General features: G+C 43.1%; 1 protein-coding gene across 1 annotated transcript; it reads right to left on the reverse strand.

Moving 5' to 3' along the window:
* Positions 1-3,191: 3,191 nt before the first annotated feature.
* Positions 3,192-20,671, reverse strand: mn1b (meningioma 1b). Its single transcript, XM_041787242.1, has 2 exons — positions 16,132-20,671; positions 3,192-4,527 (listed from the first exon to the last, which is right to left on the reverse strand). The coding sequence occupies exons 1-2, from the start codon at positions 19,655-19,657 to the stop codon at positions 4,304-4,306; spliced, it is 3,750 nt and encodes a 1,249-aa protein (XP_041643176.1). The 5' UTR covers positions 19,658-20,671; the 3' UTR covers positions 3,192-4,303.
* Positions 20,672-22,025: the final 1,354 nt, after the last annotated feature.

Genomic DNA, 22,025 nt, shown 5'->3' on the forward strand with positions numbered 1-22,025 from the left:
CCACCAAAACCTTCATTCAACCATAACATGAGAAGCATTAGCGCCACAAGAAAGTGTCAGCAAAGTCATTAAGTGCAATTCATTAACTGTGTTTGTTTTGTTGAAACAGGCATCTAAAAAGCAACCTGTATTTTCTTTTCTCATCTTAATCTCTTATTTTTTTCTTTTGCAAAATAACTTATAATGTCGTGTTCCAAATTATTATGCAAAACCAAGTTTCAAAACACTCAGTAGTTTCTAAAGGATTGAAAACAGAAGTCAGTCTTCATTTTTTTTTTTTTTTTTGGAAGGTAATTTTTCTCAAATAAAAGCTTTTTCAATCAAAAACATTTTTTCAGGTCAAGTTCCATATAAACATAGGAGCCCATCTTTGATATCCCCTTAACAACTCTATCACCCATTGATCTTTTAAGTTCATGGATGGATTTTCCTATATTTCTATTGAGGATGCCAGAATTGCCTCCCAGAGCTGTTGTTTTAACTGTCATCCAGCCTCATAGAGCTTCCTTTAAAGATGCTCCACAGATTCTCAATAGAGTTGAGTTCAGGGGATGATGGTGGCTACACCATGATTTTTTCTCCCATTATGCTCACAGCAGCAAAGGCCTCAGTGGTATTTTTTGCAGGATGGGATGGTGTGTCGTCTTGCATGCAAATGATTTTACTTTGGAAGACACGGTTCTTCTTTTTATACCATGGTAGGAAATTCACTCTGAACCACACACAAATCTTTTCATAGTACGATGAGCTTTCTCAATTTTTGTGAAATATCCAGTGTTTTCATACCTTTTGCAAGACACTGCTCTATTTTACGCTATTCATCTGCAGAAAGATCTTTCTTTTTCCCCATATTGCACGAAACCTGTGACTTGCTCAATAATGTGGAGCAACCTCCTTGAGTAATTTCACTTTAACTAGACTCACCTGGCAAACTAATGACCAAACCTGTCTGAGATTGACGTCAGTGATGGAAACTGACAGAAGAAGCTGCACAATTAGAACTTTCATTGAAAAACTAAATTTATAATGTTTGTTTAATTTCACATTTACATAATAATTTAGAACACAGCGTAAATGCTGAAAAGGTGACATGTAGGTTAAATCTTCTGCCTGTGTTATGCCATTTTTTAGGCTTTAACATGTAATTAAGTATTTTATGATCATTTAAAAGTTGATTTCAATTTACAAAATTATGTTTAGCATTTTTAAATACGGCAAAAGGCCTCTCATGGCCCACCTGCAGTACCCCCAGGGCCCACCAGTTGATCCCAGTCTACACTATGGGAAGCATTACAATTTGGGTATTTTTATTAACAACTTGTTGCACACATGTTTTCACCTGTCTTTTCTGGGTTTCACTAAAAAAAAAAAAAAAAAAAAAAAAAAAAAGTCAATCTAACAACATAGAATTGAGTAGTTCCTATAAGAAGACTGGTCATCTGGATTTTGTAATCTAATACAGGTGTCCTTTTTAAAAAAAAAAAAAAAAAAAAAAAAAAAGGACAAAAGCATGCTGGATTACTTAATCCTGGTCCGTGATACCGGACAGAATGAGAAGTCTAGTTAATGGATGGTTAGCAACAGAGTTTATTTCCAAATACAGATAGAGTTTAAATGCTTGAAACAACCAGGCTCATCACTCACTTTAGTCATAAGTATTTACAAGCGTCAGTGCCCTTCAGAAACCTGTGAGCACAACCATCGTCTTGCTGTGAAACAGGTCAGCCAAACCAGACAGGCAGGTAGTGTCACCACAGCAGAGGCCTGCAAACACAGCCGCCTCTCTTTAATGAAATTTAGAACCTTGGCAAAATTAGGCAATAGAAGAAACACTTGACCCCTTTTTGATCCTTCAACAGACACCAGAGCCTAGCCCTGAAAATGAGACAACTTCAAATGCTACTCAGTCATGTCTGCGCTGCTGCTAAATACCATCACAACAGTGTCATCAACATTTTTGAACTTGTGGTTGTCTGTACAGTGTGTCCTCTGTGAACAAAAGAGGGGTGGCTGGTCTAATTACTTTGTGTAATTGTGACCAAGTGCCTTAAATTTTTGCTCAGTTTCAAAATATCAAAAAGACAAACTGACACATGAAACATGGTGCACAAAAAAGCCCAATATTCATACAATACTTGTGTGATTCTGTGACTAAACCTAACAGAGAGTCTCTGGATCGGCTTTCAAAATGAGCAGTGTAATCAGCGTTTATTCCCCAGCCATATCCCACTTTCTCCCCCCCCTCTCCCCTCCCTAAACAGACCCTCCCTGGTGACATGACAGCCTCTCACATAACCAGTCTCTGCTGTTTGCTAACGCTGCAGCTCTGCACGCATCACACTCACAACAGGCTCTGCAATCCTACACAGCAGGCGGCGGGTACAGCAGCAAGCACAAACACACCTGAATAACACAGACAGGGTCCTGCAGGGAGCTCTAGTTTCTCTGTGTAGGTGTCTGTGCGCGTGTATCCTAGACAGCAGTGATGTGGGTTGATCACTAGCCCTGTTAGGTAGCATTGACGTCTCCACCTCAGAGCTGGCACACAGGGGAGTTATTGATTAGCATTAAGCATCCATGCAGATGGCCAATAAAGAGCAGGTGAGCCAAAGAGGGCCTGGGGAGTGGGGAGAGGGGAGGGGGGTGAGTGTGGAGGGAAGGAGGGGGCAGGGTGTAGAGTGGCCCAAACAACAGGCATCATGGGGGAGCATAAAAAAAAATCTAACAGCAGAGAAAGTAAAATTTTGCAAACTTTTCATAACAAATAAACATTTTTGTTTCATATACAATTACATCTTGCATTTTTAGTGATCTTTTAATGATAATTCTGACAATAATAGCCTCCTCTGTGGTTGATTTCTGAGACTTTCAATAAGCATGCAGTCAGACATGTGGATAAAGCAGCACAGGCTACGTGCAATTAGTCCTTTTGGTTTCTTAATCTAGCAGGAAGCCAAGTTTACTCATATTCCTGATCTGTATGTTGCCGGCTCCTGCATGCTTGTCAGGTATTGTGCATCATCCCACAAGCCGGCTGTCAAATCTGTCACTATGAATACACCATGCACACTTTTGTAATTCACCCGTGATCCTTAAAATACACATTTATATTCCTTTAACTATTCAGTGATGTCTGTGTTGTTCCTTTGAGTGCTTGGACTAATCCAGAAGCTAAAGGAAACACAAAAAGCCACCTTTAACGTCATATTTATTGTTATTTAGTTACTCAATAAAACATATACAGATATATACAATATGCAGGAAAACAGACGACTGCACTTTACATATTATTAAAAAAAAGAAAACAAAAAAGAAATCAAAAATCAGTTCGTAAATTGCCGTCACAGTCCTCCATCTATTGTTTCAGAAATTCAAATTCAACAGAAGCTTTATTTAAAGATTACAAGATTGCCTAACACACAGCAAATTTTCTCTTATTATACATGTGCAATACCAATAGTCTGTTTTTTTCAATTCCCTTATTAAACAATCCCTCAGCGTCTATTTTTTCAGTTCCCATTGGCTGAATTGTATAGAAGTGGTTGAGCTTATACAGTCACTAGCAGAGAAGTAAAAGAGGAGAGAATGAGACAAGGATTTTAAGGAAAAAGGTGGGGAATAAAATCAGACATGAGAGAGACTGATAAAATGTGCTTGAGAAATAAGGGGAAAAAGCTGTCCAAAAAATAAAATGTTGAGTTACATTCATGCATATTCACCATCTCTTGCTCAGTTTTGCTTCCTGGTGTGTTTAAATGAAAAATGTGGAGGGAAGAAATCAGGAGACTTAGGAGGGGAAGTGACCAGTAGATTTGCCTTAAATTGAAGGATAAAGTCTGCATTTCAGATGTGAAAATAACTAAAGTCACGAGTTCTCAACACTGGTATACAATCAAAGCCACTGACAACCGAATATTTCTTCTCCTGCTTCTTCCTTTCTTACTCCTTTGACATTTCTTTATTTTTCTTCAACAAAGAAAATAAAAGAAAAACAAAAAAAATATTGATTTGAGGTTTTCCAGATGTGGGCATTGTCGAGTAGAGCCCGCGCGGTAAAGTCCAGCAATGTTTGTGTGAGCGTGTGCGTGAGAAAGAGTCCATATGTGTGACTGCATGTATCAGAAAAGACATGGTATTAGCATGTGTGCATGTTTGTGGGAGTGAGAGTGCGTGTGGTCATGTTGGAGTGTAAATGTCTCTCTGTTCCTGAACAGGCAAGAGCTGCTCACAACACATTTCATCCCCGCCATCGTTTGTCTCTGAAGCTCTTTCTTGTGATTCCTTTTTTTCCTGCTTTTTTTGTTCAAGTCAGTGCAGCCACGAACGTCCCGAACCGGTTGGAGATATCAGAGTGGAGTGAGCGCCAGGACGAGACGGGCCCCCCTCGGCCCTTGCTGTCCCCCAGCTCGTCTGTGCAGTGGACGGACAGGCACTGCAGGTGGTTTCCTCCGCTGCTCCCTCCTCCTCCTCCGCCTCCTCCGGCTCCAGGGGCCCCGGCTCCAGCCTTACTCTGGGTCAGCTCTGATTCTGCAGACAAGAACAGAGAGGGATGAATAATTAAGAAAAGATGAAAAACAACTTCAAGCAACTGGCATCCTCTGATGCAGATGAAACATTTTAAAATACACACTTCTAATTAAACCAGTGTCATTTTCACATCCCACTCTAAATCTGCACTGTGAAATTAATTCAACACTATTCCACCTCTTCATCAACGCGACCTGAAAGGGAGGCTGTGAGCAAAGCTTCCTCTGCTCACACCTCTCCTCTGCATGCCTGATACACACCGGTTTTCTCGCAGCCAGGCGTGCAAATCTAAAGCTCTCCTGCATGACCCCTCGGTCAGAGAGTCAAAGGGCACAGAGGATACTGGCCTTTAACCCTGCTTGACCCAATTTACTGGTATAATGACCATGCCACAGTATTGACCCAGTGTCACCAAGGTGTGGCGCCTCATATTAAATGGTTGCACCAATCTTACTGAAAATCCATACAAAGGTTGATTACAAGTCAAATAAAAATTCTGCTGTGCCACAGAGTTAGCGCTGACGGCTGAGATGCATGCGTCACATATGGAGAAAAATCACTGCGAAAAATATTAGTGTAGGAGAAGATTGACGAGGACAGGAGGTGCTTGGCTGAACTGTACATAAAAGCGCGGCGTCACACTTCATCAGCTTGGATCAAGACTTCAGGATAGTAAGAGAGAAGAAGGCAGGAATTAGGAAAAATTCTGATGAAGGTGCAAAATAAAAGAGCAGAAAGAGAAAATGGGAAAGACTGAACAGCAGGGCTGTGTCTTATGACAGAATTGTTGCATAGTACGCTTTGGGTTTTGCCTCCAAGGAAGCCCAAAGCGCTGAAAAAGTTTATGAATCCTTCCCCAAAATCAGTCTGATTATTCTCCCATCTCCTCACCACACTAAAACACAGCGCTGCCTTCCTCTATGTGGAAAGCAAACGCAACAGTGTGCCGCACAAAGACACACACAGCTTTAAGGTGCAGGCACATCTAGGAGCGTGAGTGTAGAGACAGGTAGGAAACAGCTCTGACAAGCTGAGTTACATGTGTCAGAGGAGGGAGAGGCTGTGATAGACGACACAGTCGACGGCACAGAGGCTGCAGATCACAACACCGCAGTCACTCTGCTGCTCACCTGAGAGTAAAGGGAAACCACATCATCCACGGCTCTGTTTTTTACCTTTAAAGCTCAGATTTTTTCTGCTACTTTAACATTTTTTAACTTGTTTTCATTCCTCTGTCACTGCTTTCTCAAAGCCCGGGGCGGCAACGACATAGTGTCAACAAAACACATCCCGGGACGCCAGCCCAGGCCGATGCAGACCAGAGCGGGCAGCTAGGACAACCAAGAGAGGCAGACATGCAGGCGGTGAGGCAGGCCTGCCCCCCAGCCTGTCTGGGCTGAGACCACTGGAATGGAAAAGTGGGGGGATTTGGTAAAAGGTCAGGCAGCCAAGCCTCCCGTTGTTCCCTGTTTGGTCTCTCTGACTGCTGGTCTCTGTAAATCTCTCTCTTTCTCTCTCTCTCTCTCTATCTCTCTCTCACAGGACAGGAGTCATGGTGTGAGTGGGGACTAAGAATGTGTGTGTGTGGGGATGGGGGTACGGATTTGGAGCAGTGTTGGTGGTGGCAGTGACAAGATCTAACATTTGCCAGAGGGTCCAGTCATACACCTCAGCATGGCGGATCCCCAACCCCCTGCCAGTATCACCCCTCTCCCCACCCTGCCTCGCCCCTCCGCCCACTCACGCTCCCTCTCCGGAGTGCTGTGTGCCCTCCAGCACCCGCCGGCAGCTCATGCTAGCTGGGCACAGCAGGGTACGCACCGGCCTGAATAGGCAGCCAAGCGTTCCCCTGGCTCACTGCTGACACATACACAACACGCACGGCCGCAAACACACAACACGGCAACCGCTGCTACCACTGCCGTAGACACACCAGCCCTCAGCTGCTGCGGCTCCACATGCACACAAATACATATGGATGTGCATGCAAAAGCAGAGCCACAATACACCAGCTGGACAGTTAGCTTCAATGCAAGGACAACAGGAAAACAATGACACTTCTATCATATAGTTTTTAAAGTCCAGATGTGTTTTTTTTATAAATACAGAGCATTAAAAGTTAAAGAAATGCATGAAAAAATACTTGTTTTTAGTTGTAAATTTTCCATTTCTTCTTGGTAAAGGCCTGCAGTTCACTTGGATTGTCTTGACTCACCATGTCTTACATGTGATCTTTACACGGAAGTGATTTTTATGGAAAATTTACGGCACTGCCCTTAAATTGCAACCATTTTCCACGGCGGCGCATTTGCTAAAGAGTGGAAACAGTGGTGTGAAATTCTACATCACACGAGTCGAAATCCAAAATCACCATGACATTTTACAAGCAGGGAAATCTGTTTTCTTTATATATATTTATATAATAAGATCTATCCTGTTATGGCTGTTCACTGACTTGCACAGAATTCATATCCACGGTAATATCTCAATAATAGCCCATTCATCTAAAGGGAACAAGTGCTTAGCATCAACAAACACGGGGGGGGGGGGTACCTAATAAAAAAAAGGAACAGTAACAGCACGAGCAGCTGCACAGAGCCACAAACACACCTAAATATCCTTAACCACATTACAGCCAGAACAGATTACCACAGTGATGTGTTCAGTAAATACTGAATCTAATGTGATGCTCTTATATCGCTATATCTCTCGCCCCAAGTGCTGTACTTTGTTATTTAGTGCCTGGTGATGACGCCAACACACACAGAGGCACAGAATGAAAACACACACACACACACACACATAGCAGCAGGGTTTTGGAGGCGTCTCACACACACACAGCCAGAGACGATTTACAGAGATGAGTGGAGCTTCGAATGCGATGAAGGCTGGGAGCACAAGCACAGCTCCGCTTGTCTGGATGACACCAATGTGTCTGCGAGCTGACGGCCTGACACGGGTTTACATGTCAAACCACACACAGCCGACGCACATGCAGCAACGCAGAGGTAAACAATGGCTGCTTTGGGACTATATTGTATCATAGCAGTTAGAAAATAAGTGTACAGATGTGCAATTATTTTTTTCAATTAGCTGTAAAAGCACAGATAAAACAAGGTTTCTGCACACTTTTAAAAATTAAATGTAAGACTTTTTAAGACCTTTTAAAGACTGCTAATACTGTTTTGTGCATAGAAAATGGTCAAAAATGAAAGGTTTATGAGATTCCTAGGTACACTGGATCAGGACTGAATTTTCTGATTTAATGTACTGTTTATGAAATGTCAAGTGGTGTAGGGCAAAGACATTTTTGGACGATAAATGCCCAAATCTGGTGATTTCTGGCAAATTCAATACCTCTATTTCAGTGGTTCTGAACTTTATTTCCTTACAGGCCCCCCTACTTGTATCTAAGAAAGCTAAGCCCCCCAGGACCCAGTTTGGAAAAGTTCACATCAACTGTCATCATTTTCATTGACAAAATCCTAACATAACAGGCCAACATAGACTTGTTCTTGACTAAAGATTTACGTTAAAACTACCCATTTTTACGCAGTGTAATGGGGCCACTGTAGGGAAAAAAGTCATTTTAATTTCAAGAACAAAAAAAAAGAAAAAAATTCTCAAGTTTAAAAAGTTAATTTATGAAAGAAAAATGTTTTTGTTTTTGTTTTGTTTTTTTTTTTACTTTAAAAGAAGCAAATGTGCCTGAATGCTGGATTTGAATTTTTGGGATTAGAAAGCGCAAAAGGTTTCTTGTACATTTTTTACTTTACACTATTGTAAAATTATGATTTAAAAAATTGACAATTTTGAGTTTCTTATGTCAAAACTCCTGACGTTTAAACTCTGATTTTTGATTTCTTTTCTTGTTAATTCCTGACTTGAGAAACTCTGTAATATTGTAAAGATAAGACATTATAATCTCAAAAAATTTGGATTTTTGTCCCACCCAAATTTTGACCTTTTTGATCAGTAATCAACAGATTCTCCTTATACTTGAACCTTTTAGGTTGGCCCGCATACACCATTGTACGTTATGTTTCTAATCATGTTTTTTTAATATGAACATCTAATTTTGACGTCAGAGCAGACAAGGCAAATTGATAGAATTGAACCACTGTTCAATTCTATCAATTTGCCATATGGTGAACCTTATATTTTCAGGTGTGCTAACCTGATACTAAACAGTTTCAATTTTCAAGGGAAAATTGCATTTTTTCTCAGGGGGGGACCTGTAGATATTTTTCAGTGGGCAACTTGGTAGGTATGACAACTGTAAAGTGCACATTTATACACATAAAAATAATGATTAAAGTCATATAAAGTTGGTCAGAAAACAATGACTTGGTAAAGACATGTAAAAGTAAAGTAAAAAAAGTAAAAAGTAAAAACTTTTTAAAGACTTTTTATGGCCTTTTTTATGTCAAAAGACCAATTCTTAAAGACTTCAAGGATCCGCAGGAATCGTGTAAAATAATGTGAGAAGCCTGTGAAGCTACACAGATAGTTTGACTGTTTCTATGTAATTAGCTGAAGCTAATGCAGAAAATAAAGTATGGACGAGAAGGTTTGAATCTACAAAGCTCCTTTTCCACAGAGCCGTCACATTGATTTCCCAGGCCCCACAATCCCATGCGGCAGGCCTCTGCCCTTTCTATCCCGAGCTCTATACTTCCATGACGACACTTCACCTTTGACTCGGTGCTCCCGAGGGCGCGACCTCCTTCCTCTCTGAACACAAACTGGCCCAATCAGAAGGCTCGGCTCTCTGACAAAAACACCCAAAGGCCTGCGCTCCTATGACAGTGTGTGACATCAGGTCAGATTCCTTTAGCATAACAACTAGCACCACGGCCTGGTGTGAGGGCTTCTGTCTTTGTCAGCACAAAACAACCATCGCACCCAGGGAGGAAAAGTCGGATTTATAAAAAATGGGCCTGACTTTAGGTGTAAGGGTTAAATGACAACAAAGCATGTCGCACAACTCTCTCAGAATTTGCTAGATAATCTTAAAAACAAACAAAATCAAAAAGTTCCCTCATGTACAAGTCTAAAGCATACATAATGGGATGCTAACAAAGGTGTTTTCACAGGTAGGAAAGTGTCCACGCTCTCCACAACCCCAGCATCCCCCAACTTCACCTAACTGCCACAGTGTGACCTTTCCCTCAGAGTGGGGAGGATATCTGCAGGGAGAGAGTGGAGGAATGGAGAGGAGGGGGACACATTTCTCAGGCAAGGGCACAGAGGTTATTTTGGTTTGAATTTCCTCTCTGTTCTCTGGCCTGCAACATAAAGAAAAAAAACTTGCCCAGGCAGGCATTGCCCCCAGCATTCGTTACCTTTTCTCCAGCAGTAGCACACCCATTCTCATCCCAGCGCTCACACTAGCACACCTCCCCCTCTGGTCACGAGAAGTGCTTAGGAAACCAGACACAAATCAGAACATGGGAAGTGATTTAGTGCCTCCCTCATAACTCACAGCCATGTCCAGGACCTGTCCTGCATGTCATCCAAGTCGGTGACATATTGATCTACTTGGCAGTCTCTATTTTGTTTCAGCACAGTGAGGCACACTTTGTTTCAGGGTTTTTTTTCCCACCTTTTGGTAAAGGTCAGACATGCATTTAAACAGTGGCAATTTTCAGATTAGGAGCACCTGTATGACAGAGGCTTTTGTTGCTTGTAATGAATTCTATTCAAGGGGAAAAATGGAGCAGATTTTTTTTTTATCTCTGTAATTAAATGTGTTTTATTGATGTTTGGCTTTTGCTGTAATTACATTAGTTTATTTTTTAAAGAAAGAAATAACAGAAGAAATGTGCTGCAGTCATGGAGCATGTAACTAAAGGAAAAAACAAAATGCTTCACATGGAATTGAATTATTTTCTCTTACTCTAATGCAAATGGAAACTATTACCAGGCCTCGCCTCATGTGCAAACTACGCTCTCTGCAACAAAAAAGTACTTCTCACTATCTCTCTGACGTTCTCGTTCTCTCCATCAGTCTCCCAGGAGAAACTGCTCTAGTGTCATAACTCATTTGTCAGTTCCTCAATACAAATTAAAGGCGCCTGACGACTACCTGTGTGTCTAATAACATAACCGCTGCTGGCAGCGTGACAACATCTACACCTCTGAAAACCTGTGAGCACACTCTCACAGTCACACACCCTGTAAATGCTCAACTTGTATTCCAGGTAGCATATGAACTCGGGACGCCTCTCATATCAAACTGATGCTTTTTTTTTCCCCAGGCCATTCAACAACACAGTGGACATTTGGAGGCCTGTCACATACATCCACGATGGAGACTCCTCACTCTGTGCATCTCCCACATAAATTTAGCTTTCCATTCCCTGCTGCATCCAAGGAGAGCATTTACTACATGCTGAGACAAGTTTTATTTTATTCTAACACCCTTCCCCAGGGAAAACAAAACACCGGATGAGCTGCTATTTTGAAGAGTTGAAAATCCAGCAAAGGCCTGACACCTTTTGTTCATCTTTTTCTCTCTTCATCAGTCACAAACACGCTTCTTTAACAGGCTTCCTTTAACTGTCACTGCTGCTCAATGTCGGGAACACAGAGCATGTAAACTCACTTACTCTTAAATTCCAGCCACTTTAAATGCATGATGGGCATTTTTCAGCCCTTCACTATTTACAAGTCGAGTAAATACTCTTAAATATTTTCAACACAGAATTAAGTGAGCATGTTCGACTCAGTGAGACACCTGAGATACGGAGGGGGTGGTTGAAGCCGTGAGCCTGACACAGAGTTGAAATAAATCAAACTTTATGTCTACAGCTGACAAATCCACACTATCAAGTTGCAGAGTCTACAAAGCCTGCACTTTGTCACGCACTTACGTCACATACAAACATGCAGAAATGACACATTTTCTTTGTCCACATTCCTGCCAAGAGGAGAGAAGTTTATAAAGCTCTGATGTGGTGTTAAAGTCATTCATTATTATTGCAGAGATCTGCTCTATAAACCTAAACTAGCTGTTTTCAAACCCCTGATGAACCTGTCAATAACTAAGTCATCTTACAGCAGTTGCCTGGGGAAGAATTGCCACCTTTGGAAACAATATTACACAGACTAATTGCTATGATTATCATGATTATTATCATTACTGTAGTACAGGAGCGTGCGGCAGGCTGGGTGAATGTGTATTGTTGAAAACGTCAATATGAAACACCTTGTAATGACAGGTAAAGAACACACACTGCCCCGAGCTGTTTTTTCCACATTCAAGCACGTGCCAATCACTTTCGTCTTTTTTTAGATGCAGAAATTACGGGCATGATTTGTGGGGTTGTTGTCGCGCTAAAATGTCAAAGGCACGTAGTCTCACAGGACCGTGTGCTCCATGGTGAAATATCAATACGGTTCTTTCTGCGGATTTAAGTGCTTTCTAGTCAGTGTGATAAGATGCAAGTTCTCCTTTTCTTTTCCAAACCTGTCAAAGTCAGAGCGAGAGAGATTTGATCATTATTAGAGCTGTTTACGGGCTGATTACTGAGACTGAGGAGTGAAACTATTCCACAGGGTCAGCTCTGAAGTGTTTTAACTGTGCTGATAAAAAAAATAAGTGCATGTGGCAAAAGTAAAAATAACTGAATCACTTCCTAAGCCCGCTGGTGGCCTGTTATCAAGACTCTACTTGGGTTTCCAAATGAACGGTCAGCTTCTGGGCTAAGATAAACTGACGAGAAGGGAAGAGGAAGAACTTTTTGTTCTGAAAAGAGGAAATAATATTAACCGACAACACGCAAGGAAGGCTACTTATGCACACCTCAACTCCTTGCTTCATGGGAGATGAAAAACACAGTAAAGTCTGAGCTTACAGCAGGTAAAAAGGGAGCAGGCCAAATACAGGGTCCAAAGGGGGCCGTTAATGCAGCACGCATCACTTTAAAGAGGGTTAGGGGCAGCTGGGATGCACTTGGTGAACTGACAACAGTACAGTTGAACTTTAACAGCCTACTTGCTGCACAATCAGACATTTAGCTAAAAAAACAACACAATGTGTGCACTGTGCCGTCATTGAATGATAGCAAACCTTTAGCCTCACCCTGCAACAAAATGATCCAGGTTAAGGTTTTAAACTACGTCATATTGAGCACCTGAAGTGACAACAAAGGATGGAGACATTCACCTCATATAACCAAAGTGACCACTGACCTCCAGCTCTTTCTCTTTCACCGCAATCAACTGCAATCAAAAGAAAACAAGAAGCTACATAATCCATCTGTTTTGGAGGAGTTATGTTTGACTTCCTGCCCAAAAGTGCAAAAACGCTGCAACCTACAAGCGATGTAAAACTTGTTCCAGCTCTAACAACAACTCCTAAACTCTCACTATGACACTGCACACATTTACACAAACCTCAGAGAAAACTACATTCTTAACCTGGCTGACATTTAAAATTAGCTTGTTGTGCTTTTCAAGCACTCTTTCCTCATTTTTTCAATTTCAAAAAATATTAAAACTGTGTCTGTATTAATTTATTTCTAAATACTTGTCATACTGAACTTAGTAACCTGCTAAAATCCTAATTGTTTAAGTAGCAAATGGCATGCATAATTCAATAACTCTCTGAAGAGAGCAATGCCTTAGAGTAAGGCATGTGCATATTTTACTGCAAGGGAGTTTTTTGATGGAGAAAATTAAAATACATTCTGGATATAACAAATAACCATTCAGAAAATTCCCACTGCAAAAAGTATATGAACAGGTAATTATGTGCTGATGATTATGATGTTTTATAACTTATTAGAAGGGTAGAAATTATTCCATTGTCACTGAAATTACATAAATAATTCCAGCCTAATGAAAATGATGATCTTTTAAGATTTTCCTGAGCTACATCTACTTAATGCTAATGGACTAATGAATTGGCCTGATTTATTTCACATTAGTGTCACTGACATTATCTCCCCAAAGGCAGAGTTTGTGTTCACAGCACTGAGAACTCAACTGGCTGGTCCGCATGGATATTTCTTGCAGTGTGAAAAAGCCTGTGGGATGTTGGCTCTTATGGAAGTGCACTGTGGGCTATGACTTATCTTAAATTATTATGTTATTTTGCTCCCTTCTGTGTAGCCTAAGCATCAGATTCAATCTCAAAATCCCCCTCCCCTCCCAAATACACCTCCACCCCTTTTTTTCATCTCTGCTGTCTGAAGCACTCAAATGAGAAACTGTCAGGAGCCGTGATTTGTGCTAACTAGCTATCGATCGCTCCCCGAGCTGCATGCCTCGTGTCCATGCAGGGAGGGCTGAGAGACGAGAGGAGGACAGGAGGAGAGGAGAGGAGGAGAGGAAAGGAGATGGAGGCAGGGTGAACATGGAGAAATTAGACTATTCTGCTTTTAAATACCTACTAATTCTTGTTGAATTTGTTATGTTAGATGTGTTATCAGGCCCAGATTAATTAAATGATCAGAGCAACAGGGTGAGTGTGGCTGGATGCTTATCAGTGTTGGGTTTCTGAATCTGAAGAAAACTCATTAATCAATATCAAAAGTGATGATGTTACTTATCACTCCCTACATCACTGGGCCCTTTTCTTTTTTCTTACTACCATGTTACCTGGCGTTTTGTTTGCATTTCCAAACTGTTTTTAACAAAATGAGAAGAAATATACCTCTTTTGTAATTTAGCATGCAGAATAAAACACTGGAGCCACGATATTGAAAAATCCTGACATTTTAGCTATAGTAGGATCAGTGGAGACTGAGAAATAACTACACTGAGGTGAAGCATATAACTTTTGATAACTGAAGCTCATAAATACGTCAGCTATTTTTGTTTTTAATTGATTTATAAAACTGCAGGTTTACAGCATCAGCTGAAACGGCCACCTGCAGAGCTCTTTAAGAAGTAATAGCAGTGGTTTTACACCCGACTCTCCGTGTTCAGTCTCACATAAACAATAGGCCTGGACTCCAGACTCCGCGCGCGCGCGCCCGCCCCTCTCTGCACCCGCACCGATCAGAACAAAGAGGCGCTCGAGACGCGCTGAACGTTATCACACATACATGAACCCTGGCGTTATTATACAGCCATAAAACACACCGACCGAGGGGAGACAGCTTCCAAATTATTTTATGAGAGATGTTAAAAACCTACGTCAGGGGTTTAGAAATTATACGGAAACGACAAATAAAAAAAAAAAAACGCTAGAATAAAAAATTATTGAGAAGAAAAAAAGCACTGAAAAATTAAAAAGGCTTTATTCGCTTCAGAATTTCTCAGTCTGCAATAATAATTCTTAACACAATACAATTATTTTAATTACGATTAAAGTACGAATACTAATGATGAGCATTAAAATTACTTAATACAAATACATAATTGTATTAGTTTTAATGATACTTATTATCAATAAAATAACTGTTATCATTATTATTTTTTAATTGTATAATTATTTTTTTAAAAGACGAATTAAAAGGAATGAAAAAACTACACAGCTGCGTAAAAGTATTCCACATTTGCACACTGATCTTTCACTGTTTTAGATAAATGTCTGAATATATTTAACCATAATCCACCCTGTTCAGACTGTAAAATCTCGCTCCTTTAGAAAAAAAAATGCTTTTGTGCATTTAAAGCATAGCATCACATTTTTTCCCCCCTAAAACTTTCCACGGTAAGAAAAACTAAAAGGACACAAAAACACACATAGCAAGATAGCTGCAATTACAAACTCATTTAAAAGTGAGGGAAAATTGCAAAATCAGAACAATAATCTGCTAACAATATAAAAAGGGACATTTACAAAACTTCTTACTCTGAGAACTTAAAAATCTATTTCCTGAAGCAGGTCGTCTGTATTATTTCCACCACCAAATGTAATCCTTGAAATCGCCTCGTGCCAATCTAAAATCAATCCAGTGTGAGAAGCTCTCTATTATCCCCTGATAATAACAAAAACAAACACGTAACAAGGCGAGGGAAACCCCGCTGCGCAAACGCATATCCTCAAAAAGCTATTAATCTTCTCAATGTAGTTGTTCACCCTGAAAACCGAGATAAAGAACCACAGGAAATGTTTACTTTTCTTGAGCTGCTCTTTTGAAGTGCGTTAACAATGAGGAAGGAAAAATACAATGCAAAAAATAAAATACAAGGATTACTTTGTTCAGACTGGTGACATTTCAGCTGCCCATTCTGCTAATCATTTTTGTGTTATTTAAAACGGAACAATTTAGGGAGAAAATGCAGCATGAATCGCTGTTTTTTTTCCTTTGTAAATACCTCAAAGCTACCACCGTTAAACTGATGATTTTCCTACAGGCGTCACCTCTAAAATACAAAGAGCCCAGTTAAACAGAGACGCTGCTTTCTGTGCGCACATTATGAGCAAAGATCCCTCACCATCAGCCTGTGCAGAGCAATTTACCTGCTTAATATAAATGACACTGCACTGTATTTCACATAAACAGTATTTTTCAGAGAACTAATGTCAGGAGCACAGTGTCTCAGTAAGTATGGTCTGTTTTGCTTGATTGTGGGTGACATAAAGTGAAAGAGAGAGAGAAAAGTGGTTGAAATGTTAACAAAATGAATAAGACTGCTTTCATTTACCTTCTTTGCTGTTGTTTTGGCTCTTATTTTTTTCCCATGGTCCCATGGCCTTGTCATCCTCTGACCCGTCCATCATGGCCTTGTCACTGGGCACGTACCAGGTGGCATGCTGCTCTGCCATGAGGGTGTCAAGGTCAATAGTGCCCATTGAGCCCTTCCCAGCATCCGGGCTGCAGCCTGCCAGCTCATTGTCTCCATTCTGCGAGGGACAGTCGCCATTCTTCTTGCCATTCTTCATGGCCAGCGGCTGGTCCTCAGAGATACTAAACTGCTGCCGCTGGAGCTGGATCTGGGCCTGCAGAATCTCCAGAGGATGGATTTCTTCCTGGCCAGAGGTGCTGGATGGAGTGCGTACCTGCTCCACCCCAGGTGTGCCCGGGTGGCTCACCCCACTCCCCCCTGTGCCCCCACCAGCATTCAGTCCATAGCTGTCTGGTGTCGAGGTAGTATGATTGTTAATGCCCATATTGAGGGGCTTCTGTCCATTTATCAACCCATGGTCACCCCTCTGCATTTTGGGTGAGCCGGTGATCATAGGGCTGCGGTTAGGCTTTGTGGCGGAGGCCCCCCCTGTGTCTGAGCTGGAGGATACCTCGTCCTCGTTGCCATAGTGGGTGCTGACATCGTCAGGAAAGTCCACCCGAGGTGAGCTGCTGTCAGACTTGGCGACACTTTGAATGCCACTGTCCAAAGATGACATCAGATCAGCCTGGTCCCCCAACATTAGGTCACCTCCTTTCCCCCAAGAGGGCGACTGGAGGTGTTTATCATGGGGCGTGCCCCCACCCCTCTCCCCAACGCCAGCTGAGGGGGTCTGCTGGCCTGGACTTACAACAGGGTTACCATTGTCAGAGGAAAAAAAAATTCCAGGGCTCACATGTCCACTGTCTCTTTTTCTCCTCCCTCTCCCTCTCCCACTCCCTGTTGTTGCCTTCCCCTCACTGCACGGGGTAGCGTCCATGTTGAAATTTGGGGAGAGGGCACTGGCTTCCCCCTGCACCGTCTGACTTTGACTTGCAGGCTTAGAGTTGCTATTCACAGTGCCAGGCATCTGGCTGTTCTGGGAAGTGCTGCTCTGAAAATATTCAGGACCAGCACTGCCAGTCCCATTAGATGTGCTGCTATTAATGTCCTGCTCCGTCTGACTCAGTTTTCGCTTGCCCTCATTTTGGTTCTTCTTGTTGAATGTTACGTTAAGATTGGGGGCCCCTAGGCTAGCTATCATGTTCTGGCAGGCTGTGGAAAGGGCCGCCAGGCAGCTCTGGCCAAACACACTGTCTTTAGAGCTGGTTTTGTTGAAGTTCCCAAGAGACAGAGCTCCTAGCTTACTAACAGACGCCCGCTGGCCTGAGGGGAACTCAGACTGAGGAGGATATGTCCCTGGTGAGGTGCTCACCCCCTGGGGAGCACTGTGGGGTGGCCCTTGACGGTTACCCCCTCCATAAGGAAACGTTGGCTGTGCTCCCATTGGAGGTGCAGGGAAGTCAGCTGGCCGCCTTTCTGCTGGTGCGTTTGGGTGCCCTGTTCCTGCCCCTGGACTCTGCATCTGTGAGAGGTTGCCCATGTTGCCGCTGAACTGTGAGTGCATGCCCGGGGAATGGAGAGCCTGAACGTGACCATCTCCTGGTATTCTCATGGGCTCCTGCATGCCCATGCCTGGCCTAAACATCATCCCAGCTCCGTTCTGTTGCATCCCCATATCATGAGGCCCTGATTCATTCCCCGCTCCACCCATACGCCGTGACATCATCTCCCCTGGTGGGTGGGACCCTTGGAACCAGGAGGTCTCCTGAGTTACATGAGGATTTTGTCCATCAATATTGGGCATCCTGCCACCGTTCTCCCTGTCAAAGTTGGGCTGGGGCATGCTCCCAACCGGGCCTCCGTGAGACATGGGGCCAGGAGGAACATCGCCATGGTGACCCAACTGCTGCAGGCTGGGCTGCCTCATTCTCTGCTGCTGGTTTCGAGAGGCCATCTGTTTGATCATCATGGCTGCATTCTGACGCTGCTGCAGAGACTGCTGCTCTGGCCCTGGATGCTGCAGGGGACCTGGTGGGAAACCTTCACTCACAGGTGGGGTGAACTCTCCAGGCAGGCCAGGGTAGGCAGAGGGGGAGAGATGGTTATCCATCCCACCGCACCATCCTTCACCGCCATGTGAATTGGGAAAGTCAAATCTGGGCCTTTTGGCCATGTTCATGTAAGGAGCATCAAAGTGTTGCAGCCTCTGGTTTGGGGGCTGCTGGGAGGGAGGAGGAGGAGCTGGCTGTTGCATATTAAACATGGGGTCCCCATAGGGGTGCAGCCCCCTATTTTCCAGTCTGTGAATGGGATATTCAAACTGGTTGTGTTGGCCAGGCATCATGACCCCTCCATCCAGAATGTTAGGGTTAGTAGAGCTGGGCTCAGCCTGAGGGGGTCTGGGGAGGCCAGGGGGACATGAGTTCTGTCTGGCTATCAAACCAGCCTGTTGTTGCTGCTGCATGAGAGGATGTCTTGCATTGACCCCCGGCTCCATTCCCACGGGCACCTTCCGGCCGTTCCCAAAACGCTCAAAAAACACTCCATGCTGCGGCTGCTGGGGCTGTGGTGGAGGCGGCTGGTGTCCCTTAGACATGCCCTGCATACCTGGTGTCCGTGGCATGCCGGGATTTCCTGGGAAATTCCCACCGGGAACAGGCCTTCCTGGCCCAAAATGGGGTAACTGAGATTCTGATTCTGATGGTGAAAACACATGAACATCAAAATGTCCAGATGGAGGCTCACTCGGGAAGTTATATTCTAATCCCTCTGCAGTCCCTTGGTTGGGCATCCGCCGAGGCTCCAGTCCGTGAGACTCAGAGGATGAGGATGAGGAAGAGGGGAGTCCATGGAAGGATGCTGCTCTGTTGGGTGACTGGTCCAGGGGTAGACAGGGGGCAGGGACAGCATGGCTGCCACTGGGAGGCCCGTGATGCTGAAAGTCAGGCATGTTACCAGGCCGTTGCTGCTGCTGCTGCTGGGGGAAACCATCCCCTGCCTGCCCCTCAGCTAGAGGATCAAATCCTTCTCCAAATCCCTGCTGTGGTCCCATGCCATTGTTGTTGTAGCCCATTAGCCTGCCACCATGCAGGCATGATGAGCCTGGCTCTGGGCCTCCAAAATTCCCACTGAAATGAGGGTGAGGTGGGTGGGGATGAGGTTGGTGGCCGTGGTGCCCTTGATGAGGTTGCTGGTTGTTGAAAAATCCATGCATGGGTCCTTGCTGCTGCTGCTGAAGTCCTCCTCCTGTGTGCATGTCCGAGTGGCCCCGCGGGTGAAAGCCACCGTACTGCTCCCCGTTCATGTTCATGTTGAGCCCGAGCATTTGCGGCTCGCTCAGTGGGCCCATGCCGGGCTCCACGGCTCCCGGCGGGCCTCCAGCGTGAAAACCAGGGCTTTTATAATGAGAGCCCATGTTCAGTCTCGGTTGGTTTATGTTTCTCTCTGACTGGCCAGGGTTTCTGCTATTAATCTGAGAACCAAACTGCTCCAGCCCAAACATACTCCCCTGCAATCAATCCCACATGACGGCCAGTTTGCCAGACATCGGCACACTGTCTGTTTTTCCGTCTGTCCACAGAGCAAAAAGCGGAAAAAAGATGTACAAAAAAAAACAATCAAACGTCTATATCACACGACTAATTAAACGGATTTATCTACTAATTAAAAGAACTCACCAAATAAGTCCTCATTGTTGTGGATAAACTGACTTTGTTTTTCAACTTATCCAAGGACGCAAAAAGGAGAGGGGACAGACTGTGTCCAATTACGCACGTAAACTCCGTCCCTGCTCTCCTATTTATGCATGAACTCTAACTGCTTTTGTTTTGTCTCTTATTAAGCAGACTACAAACTCTCCATGAGTAGCTTATCGTATTTCAAAGTTTTTCTGTGCGCGTTTCTCCAAGCGTAACATGACAAAAATATCTCACTTAAAAACTAAACGCAAAACGATTGAACAGGGAATATGTGAGTTTCTGTCTGCTATATCATGATTCCAGTCCAATATCAAATGTCCAGGAGCGACTTTTAGCGTAAGGTCCCATAATGGAAACAAGAAAAAGTCCAAATGAAGCCGTTCTGGTTGAAACTACCTCTGTGGATCTTAGGTTGGAAAAAAAAAATCTCTTTGAATAAATGTCCATCAGAATCTCACAAATGCTGCTCAGGCATGAAGCCAAAAGTCCAGTGTGATTAAAGTCCACAAACACGGGTCTCCAGCCGAAGCACCGGAGCACCGGAACGTCCGTTTACACGAGCCGAACCCGGCGCAGCGCGGCGTGCACTACCCGCACTCCACCACCACGGAGCGGCTTATCAGCATCCTCCACCCGCTGCCGCTCATGCGTCTTGCAGAGAAGCACCTTGCCTTTTAGTCCTTTAAAATGCGTTTCGCTCCAAACGTGTGCGTCCTCTCCGTTAACCGAGTCCTGTCTGCTGCTGCTGCTCTGTGGTCTGAGCGCACTGGGGAGCGATTCACAAATACACTCACACTCTGCTCTGCCGCTTGGCGCTGTGTGAGATCAACGCTTCCACAGGAACCAGCAACAAGTTTTGCATTTCTACGGCCGCTTCCATGCAGGAGGTCTTAGCCAATCAGAAGGACCGGAGAGCGCTTCGAGGGCGGGACATAAGCTTTTAAGGTGGTCCATTGAGTCAATGGGATTGTGAGGCTTTGTGTGTAAATCAGATCTTAGAAATGGCTTTCACTTAAAATGTAATGTTCTGACCAAAACATCTGGTGTAGTAATTTCACATATAAACTCACAACTTAAACTGAATTTTATACACTCTCTAAATATTGTATTTATTTCCTTAAAGGTTCCAGTATGAACTTATTTATACAGAAAGAACTTCAGAGATATCATGCACAGCATTAAATAATGGGGGGACATTTTTCCTCTTCAATAATATCAGAGTTTAACGTGGATTTTCACGTATTGTTGTGCAACGTAATGTGACTTTTCTCCTTTATACTGATTTTTCTGCAAGCCCTTTCTTTGAATGATCCATGCAGTGACCATCACCTGAGTGTACATGAGCCATAACCATTGTTACATGCTTTAAGAGGAGGCTAATGCAATTAATTGCCTGCAAAGACTGTCCCTGCAGTTACACGGTTTAAAACGAATCGTCCGCATTGGTCTGCAATTACAACAGTAAGTGGTATCAATCTAAATGTAAAGTAAACACTGACCTCACCAAAATTAGTCAAAACAGACGATAAACCTGTTTAACAGGCTAATTCTGTGGACAAGGACGCAGCATTAAAGTGACATATGTTAGCTCAGTTTGAGTCTAACATACTTGTCACCTGTCTATGAATTTGTGTCCCAAATGAAGGGGAAAAAATCCTCCTTAAAAGACCATCTGAACTAAATCATGTGGTAATATTAGGCTTCGGTTCCGATAATCAATAACTTTTTTCTGAGTATGAGTGAATTCTAACGTCTCCAGTTCAAGCTAACTCATTCCGGAAGTTAATTAGACTATTTTGGTTTTAGCTTATTTCACACGTTAGCGTACAAAAACCGTGTTTGTGGCCCTTACTGTGTTCTATGAGGATGTTTGACTCACTTTTTTTGATGATTTTTTAATTTTACGGCATGGTTTTTCAGTGGATGTATGATATTTATATTTTTTTTGTTGCGTCATTTTTAATTTAACATGGCGTAAAATGCATCTGCACGTCTCTGTGGTGGATTTACTCATAAATTATGTTTTGCATTTATTTTTCTTCGTTTCACGATCTAATGAGATTCATTTTTTTATCTGCACCAAAAGTATTACCATGTGCAACCATTTCTAACAAAAAAGGACTTTATTTTACAGAAAAAAAGGACGATATGCCCCCTATCAAGACGACTGTG

Source organism: Cheilinus undulatus, linkage group 5, assembly GCF_018320785.1.
Source record: "Cheilinus undulatus linkage group 5, ASM1832078v1, whole genome shotgun sequence".
Taxonomy (NCBI): domain Eukaryota; kingdom Metazoa; phylum Chordata; class Actinopteri; order Labriformes; family Labridae; genus Cheilinus; species Cheilinus undulatus.